The sequence below is a fragment of the Trifolium pratense genome, linkage group LG6, assembly GCF_020283565.1.
Source record: "Trifolium pratense cultivar HEN17-A07 linkage group LG6, ARS_RC_1.1, whole genome shotgun sequence".
NCBI classification, from domain to species: domain Eukaryota; kingdom Viridiplantae; phylum Streptophyta; class Magnoliopsida; order Fabales; family Fabaceae; genus Trifolium; species Trifolium pratense.
In genome coordinates, this window is record NC_060064.1 from 22,492,806 (window position 1) to 22,500,131 (window position 7,326).

General features: G+C 34.1%; 1 protein-coding gene across 3 annotated transcripts; it reads left to right on the forward strand.

Annotated features, from left to right (window-relative positions):
• On the forward strand, positions 1-7,326 carry LOC123892810 (probable galacturonosyltransferase 7). Of its 3 annotated transcripts, XM_045942678.1 has the most exons (10): positions 1-327; positions 1,255-1,286; positions 1,407-1,469; positions 1,796-1,855; positions 3,162-3,237; positions 3,334-3,383; positions 3,779-4,080; positions 4,735-5,086; positions 5,183-5,725; positions 6,597-7,326. In XM_045942678.1, the coding sequence occupies exons 1-10, from the start codon at positions 171-173 to the stop codon at positions 6,873-6,875; spliced, it is 1,914 nt and encodes a 637-aa protein (XP_045798634.1). In that variant the 5' UTR covers positions 1-170; the 3' UTR covers positions 6,876-7,326. The 3 variants fall into 3 exon arrangements, with proteins under 3 accessions (XP_045798634.1, XP_045798636.1, XP_045798637.1); XM_045942680.1 differs by lacking the exon at positions 1,796-1,855 and having other exon boundaries at positions 70-327; XM_045942681.1 differs by lacking the exons at positions 1-327; positions 1,255-1,286 and having other exon boundaries at positions 1,425-1,469; positions 1,796-1,875.

The following is a 7,326-nucleotide window of genomic DNA, read 5'->3' on the forward strand; positions in this document are numbered from 1 at the left end:
TATTATTATCTTCAAACAAAAAATAAATAAAAAACAAAAAAAAAACAGAAAAAGCACAAAACACAACCAAGTAGAAAAGCGAGTGAGAAAAAAGAGAAAGAGAAAAAGAAAGAAAGAAAGAGAGAGATAGATAGAAAAAAAAGAATTGAAGAAATAGGAAGAAAATAACGATGAAGAGCGGTGGTTTGGGCGCGGTTCCATCTTACGGCGTCCCCGCAAAACGACGGTGGAGAGGTTTCGTAATTGCGGTTCTCGGTCTCGTCATTCTCTCTATGCTCGTTCCTCTCGTTTTCTTGCTCGGTCTTCACAACGGTTTTCACTCTCCCGGTACTTGATCTCGCGCTTAATCACTGAGATCTATTATTCCTTCACTCTCAATTCAATTACGCGTTCTTCATTTTCATCACATTTTCTATATACATAACAGATCCACATCAATTACGCTTATAATTTCATTCGTAATCATGTTCGCATCTTTCGTATTCATTATAGCGTTTAGATCCAATGTTGATTGTGTTATTTTGTTTTTGTTTGAATTTTCGTTCATTATATTGCTTCAAGCTGATAGAAGTTTGAGTTTGATTTCTTAAGGATCTGTGTATAGTATTATCAATGTGATTAACGAATCGTGTTGCTTTGTTATGTTTCCTCTTTTTAATTTAAAATTTAATTAGAGTAAAGTTCAATGCACGTTTGCTTCTACGTTGGATCAACTATTATGGATTAATTATATAATAATTTTATCCAATTTAATCCTGTGATAAATGTCTGTTTTCCTCTATTATTAATTTATTAATTAATTAATGCAACCAATAGTAGTATTTCTATTATAATTGTGCATTTGTAGTGTAGTAGAATATATATACAATACTTTGTTGCTCTTGCCTTGGATGTATTTATGTGTGTTTATTAGCAGTAATAATGAAAGTGCCAATGAAAGTGCCGTTTTCGAGATGAATTTCCATCAGTCACAATATATGGTGCTAACTTTATTTAATTATGAAAAAATGCTATGGAATTTTGCACTGAACTTGCACCAATATGGTGTTTTTTCTGGTTAGATTTTTCACTGAGCAGTGTCCCTGTATTCTGCTAAATATTGTTATGACTGGTAGGTAATTCTTTTCTGGTGATGTGTTTGTGATGATAGTGTTTTGCACTAAATACTAAATAGCATTGCACTTTATTTATGTCTTTTTTGTAAATTGTCTTTTTCCTTACTGTTGGTATCCATTTGTCGTTGTGTTTATGCAGGATATATATATGAACAGAGAAATACTCCTTCGGTAAGCATTCAATTCAAATGTATCTGTGAATATGTGACAAATCTTGCAGCTTCATTTAGAATTATCATTTTGAATTTGTTGTTTCTTCCTCACTTTCTCTTGTGTTATTTGTCAAATCAGACTCAGAAAGTTATTGAAACATTCGACAGACATGATGTGAGCCATAACGAGGATCAGTCTGAGGTATGGTGGTTTAGTCCAAAGCTGTTTTAAATTAAGCCTTCCTTTTTATCTACCAATCTTCTACTTGTTTCTCATGGCAACAATCGCTGTTAAAGTTGTAGTCCGGAGTTAGGTTACGTAAATTGTCATTTTTTAAATAGTCAAATGTGTGAATACTTTTCTAATTTTCAATTGGCATGGGTTAACAATTAATCCTTTTATTAGGTTATCAGTAATTATGTTCAAAAGGAACATGTGTTTGGTGTATGAACCAAACATTCAAAAACGGAAATCTTAGTCCCCCAAAGCCCCAATTAATATTATTTTTTTGTAAATTAATTCCGCAGGGAAAAAAATCAAGTCATGTGAAGGAACTGATCACTAAGTTTGAACCAACTCTTCCCAAGGTTCTCTGCATAACACTCTGGTGGTTAATTTTTATACTTCTTTATTTAGAAATTTGTATGATATAATATTCATATAAATAACCGATTATCTCGTCTTTTTATTCTTGCCTAATGTAATCCAAAGGATGTCTTTGAAACCTGAAAGTGGAATAATAGCAAGGGGGCTTTTAATTAGAAAAAAATCGAGGGAAAAACGTGTTGTGAGCCGTTTTTCTGTCATTGTCATAATTGTAAGGTTTTTGGGTTTCGTGTCAACCTAAGGATGAGATCTTGTAAGTTGCATTGTTTTTTGGTTTTTATTACTGTAAAAGTAATTTTTTTTAGAGAAATCCGTAGGAAATACAGCTAACAGGAGGACACAGATTCCTCCAGAACAGAAAAAAGAAGAATTATAACAGAACAGTGGAATATAAATATAAATAAACAATACATCAAAGGCTGCCCAAAGTATGTTTTAATGGAAGCTATTTTTAAACAGACATTAGAAGAATGCCATGCACCCATTTGTATCGAGGTAGTCCTATCCTAACTAACCAAACGCTCTAACGGACTGCATAAACTGCATGTTCCTGCAAAATATTTGTCTCTTTGTTTTTGGCAAAGCCTTTGAACATAACCATTATAAATTATTTCAGAGTACGACACATCCAATACTCACCAAAATCGTCCAAATAAAATTTTGGCTTAACTATACATTTGGTCCCTTACGTTTATTTTAGGTTTCAATTTGGTCCCTTACGTTTAAAAAGTATCAATTTGGCCCCTTACGTTTATTTTAGGTTTCAAGTTAGTCCTTTCCGTCAATTTTGTCACATGTGGCAGTCAATTTGCATACGTGGACTGACACGTGGCACTTTGACACGCTGACACGTGTACTGTTCAAACGGTGTTAGTGACAAAACTAACGGAAAAGACTAACTTGAAACCTAAAATAAACGTAAGGGACCAAATTGATACTTTTTAAACGTAAGGGACCAAATTGAAACCTAAAATAAACGTAAGTGACCAAATGTGTAGTTAAGCCTAAAATTTTCCATACAAAAGTGACCCCTTTACATTGGAAACGTTGGCGCACTTGTGCACACCAGTTTTAAAATTTTAGATACTCCTTGTTCCAGATTGACAAGTTGTGAGATTGGGGCATAAATGTACTGTTTCGTCTAAAATTATAAGATTCATAAGATCAAGGTGAATAAGAATCTTCCTTCCTTACACATGGAACTGGGGACACTGAATCATATGCCATCTAGAATATATGTGGCAATACTATTAATTATCATTTATCAATTAATAATTTTGAATGCAGGATGTGATGAAGAGTTATACTCGAGGAGACAAGAATGGAACCATCAAAAGGGGTGCCAATGAAGAAAAACATAGAGGTGTGCTTCTACCAGTTCAATATCATATTTCCTCATGATACCTTCTTGGAAATTATTTCCTCCCTTTTTGCGATTTTAATTTTAAATGATTTTCAGGTGTCAAGGTGCCACCGAAGGCTGTTCTACAACCACCTCCACCTTCTAATGTACGCATATATTATTGTCATTTGTTGAAATCTTTGTTGAACGCATAATTGCTCGGAATAGTTCAGTTCAAGCCATTGACTGTGACTGACAGACTTACGTGTACTATTAATCTTAGTAGGAAGAATCTTCCATAACTAGTATAATCCTTATTCTTTTCTTATATCCTATAATATTCACAGCACACCAAGTACTAGCATAAAAATGTAACTCTTAACACTCCACTCAAATAGTTAATCAGCTTGCAGAAAAAATAGAAGTCGTAAAAACAGCCAAATAATACTCACTGTCTCTCTAACACAAGTTTTTTAACTTTGCCCTTTCCAGCAGACTTCTTTAAAACATTTATATATTATTGTCCATGTAGCTACATGAACTAATTTAAATTCTGTAACAGAATCCTAAAGTTGTTCGCACGGAACAAGTCACCCACCCTAAGACAAGTTCTGCTGATGAAAATGGAAAGTCGTGCGAGCTCACATATGGTAGTTATTGCCTGTGGCAACAAGAACATAGAGAAGTTATGAAAGATGCCATGGTTAAGAAATTGAAAGACCAACTATTTGTGGCTAGATCTTATTATCCTAGCATTGCAAAACTCCCAGCACAAGACAAACTGTCTCGCGAACTAAAACAGAATATACAAGAGCTGGAGCATATGCTTAGTGAATCTTCTACAGACGCTGATCTTCCACCACAGTAAGCTGATATCATTTGATATTTCTTTTGTCCCCTGGCATAGTTGTTTCAGTTGCTTTCTACTTGAGAAATTATTGATATTTGATAAATCACCTTCAATCAAGTAGTCTTGTAAAAAATGTTGAGTTTCAGTTGTCTTATTTGCATGCAAATCTGGCTTTTGGTAATTTTCTTGGATCCAAATGTTAATGCTATGTTTTCAGACATTAGAGTCCTTAATGTAGTTTATCTCCTAAAACAACTAAAGTGAACTGTATTATTTTTATTAGCTCTATATATTTGTCCTAAACTTCTGTTTACTTGAGTACTTGTTTTTAACACCATTTACGGTTTCCCTAGACAATTTTTTGGGCTAATAGGTTATACTGCAAATATGACCTTAGTTTTCTTATCTCAACTTTGTTCTATCTTGGGGTTTAAGATTTCCTTTCTTTTGTTTAACCTCGAACCTAATGCTATTGCTCTGTGACCCTTGACTTTTAGGCATGACATGACTCATGAACCAACTCTTCAAAAGCTTAGGATGTTAGGTGTTAGCCCATGAATGTTTTTATTACATATCTTAACAGTACCTCTCATGCAAGAGCACTTTTTCTCATTTGAGTTGCTAAAGTTTACAAGAAATTTTACATGTTATTCAAAATCATTTTATAGTGTTGAGACTAAATCAGAGAAGATGGAAGTTGCAATAGCCAAAGCTAAATCAGTCCCCGTGGTTTGTGACAATGTTGATAAGAAATTGAGACAAATATATGATCTGACTGAGGATGAAGCTGATTTCCACATGAAACAGAGTGCATTCCTATATAAACTTAATGTTCTGACCATGCCGAAGAGTTTTCACTGTCTGGCACTGAAACTAACTGTTGAATATTTCAAATCTTCACATGATGAAGATGCTGATTCAGAAAAATTTGAAGATTCTTCATTGCACCATTATGTTATTTTCTCAAATAATGTGCTTGCAGCATCAGTGGTTATTAACTCTACTGTAACTCATGCAAAAGTATGCTTTTCTTCTAATCATGCACCACTGAATTAATAGAGGATGAATTTTAGCTGAAATTTTAATAATTTCACTTGTTTCTGCTCAATATTTCAGGTAAGTCGGAATCAGGTTTTTCATGTGTTGTCTGATGGACAAAATTATTATGCAATGAAGCTATGGTTCAAGATGAACAATTATGGGGAAGCTGCTGTTCAAGTGTTAAATGTTGAGCATCTTGAGATGGATAGCCTAAAAGACAATCAATTACAACTGTCCTTGCCTGAAGAGTTTCGTGTTTCATTTCGCAATAATGATAATCCATCCATGGGCCAGTTTAGAACAGAATATGTTTCAATTTTTTCCCATTCACACTATTTACTTCCTGATATATTCAGAAAATTGAAGAAAGTCATCGTTCTGGACGACGACGTTGTTATTCAGCAAGACTTGTCAGCCCTTTGGAACCTAGACATGGGGGATAAAGTTAATGGTGCAGTGCAATTCTGCTCGGTAAGGCTGGGTCAGCTGAAAAGTTATTTGGGTGAGAAAGGTTTCAATCATAATTCCTGTGCTTGGATGTCGGGCTTGAACATAATTAACCTAGTGAAGTGGAGAGAGTTTGGTATTACTCAAACTTACAAAAGGTTGATAAAAGAGGTTAGTAGCAAAAATCCCTAGATCTGCATTACAATATTTTTGGAAAATACTATTATTGGATATCATATAGCAGTGCTAAAAGTAATATTGTTAAATATAGGTAGACGTGTCAAATTGGGCTGAGCTCAATGCATTGGTTTGAATAACCCAACAAGACGAACGTACTAGGCTAACAGAATTTTTTTAAAAAAATTGGCTTGACCCAATTTGGGATGACCCCACATAGCCTGACCATCAAAGAATAGTCAAATTTAATAGAATTATAAGGGACTGTTTGCTTGTGAGATAATTTATGTTTTCAGTCTTAATTAAAAAGACAAACTTGTTTTCATTTTGTTTTGTTTTCAAGTTATGTATGTATCACCAGCCTGATTTAACACAAGTTAGGAATATATAGTAGCAATAGAGATAGTTTATTTGTGTATAGGAATACCTTGTCTGGTTGTTTCTGTTGTTTTTTCTTTACTTACTAGGAATTTTTTGTGAATTGTGAATGGTCAGAAGTAGTCTTTATATTTAGGTATAGGAATCACCAGCCTGATTTAAGGCTAGATAGAAATAGTAGCAATGGAGAAGGGTATCACCAGCCTGATTTAACACTAGCTAGAAATAGTTGCAATTGAGATGGTTCATTTGTGTATAGGAATACCCTGTTGGTTTCTTTCTTTTGTCTTTTCTTTACTTATTAGTATTTTTATGAAGGGTCAGAAGTAGTCTTTATATTTAGGTGGGTCATATTCTGCTCGAATATAATAGCAAACATAAAATTACCTAAAGAATTATGTTGTCTTTAATGATTGCATGTAATTTGTACTTTGTTGGGTATTCTGTGTTATTTACCTTTTATGATGTTATTTATTTCCATATGTAGTTGAGCGTACAAAAAGGATCCACTATAGCTGCAGCATGGCCTGCAAGCTTGCTTGCATTTGAGAATAAAATATATCCACTCAATGAGTCGTGGGTGCGGTCTGGATTGGGTCATGATTACAATGTTGATTCTAACTCCATTAAAACAGCTCCAGTACTACACTATAACGGGAAAATGAAACCTTGGCTTGATCTGGGAATTCCAAATTACAAGAGCTATTGGAAGAAGTTTCTGAACAAAGAGAATCAGCTCTTGAGTGAGTGCAATGTAAATTCATAGAAAATTATGAGAAAGCTTTTAAGATGCAACAAGAAGATGCCTGTGCTATGGGTGCTCAATTTTTTGACATAATTTTTCGAAACGGTTTTGTGGAAAGAAGCAATAGGGTTGATGAGGTTAACACGCCTGTTATAAAATTAATCAGTCAATAAGGAACCCTGGAAACTTCACTGCATTTCCGGCATTAAGAAATCTGAGTACCCTTACAGTTTTCAAGATAGCTAATTGGTGTTGGTTGAGGTTTTCCCCACTGTGTAATTTGGTGGGCAGTATGAAGAGTTATGCACGAGCAAAGGCAGTATAACTCATATAGACAGTGAAATTGTTTGTTTCAAGATTTTATTATGCTTCATGATGTAAATTATTCATAGCTGAGAAACAAGTAGAATGATTCCTTCTAGTTCTTTGGATTTATTATAATTTGCGCAAAGTTTGTTCTTGTTTGATGACA

Excerpts from the sequence above, each read along its gene's own strand:
- LOC123892810 (XM_045942678.1), top strand. The coding sequence starts at position 171 with ATGAAGAGCGGTGGTTTGGGCGCGGTTCCATCTTACGGCGTCCCCGCA. Across the intron at positions 3,384-3,778 it reads AACCACCTCCACCTTCTAAT|AATCCTAAAGTTGTTCGCAC; the intron begins GTACGCATATAT and ends ATTCTGTAACAG. Across the intron at positions 4,081-4,734 it reads GACGCTGATCTTCCACCACA|TGTTGAGACTAAATCAGAGA; the intron begins GTAAGCTGATAT and ends ATCATTTTATAG.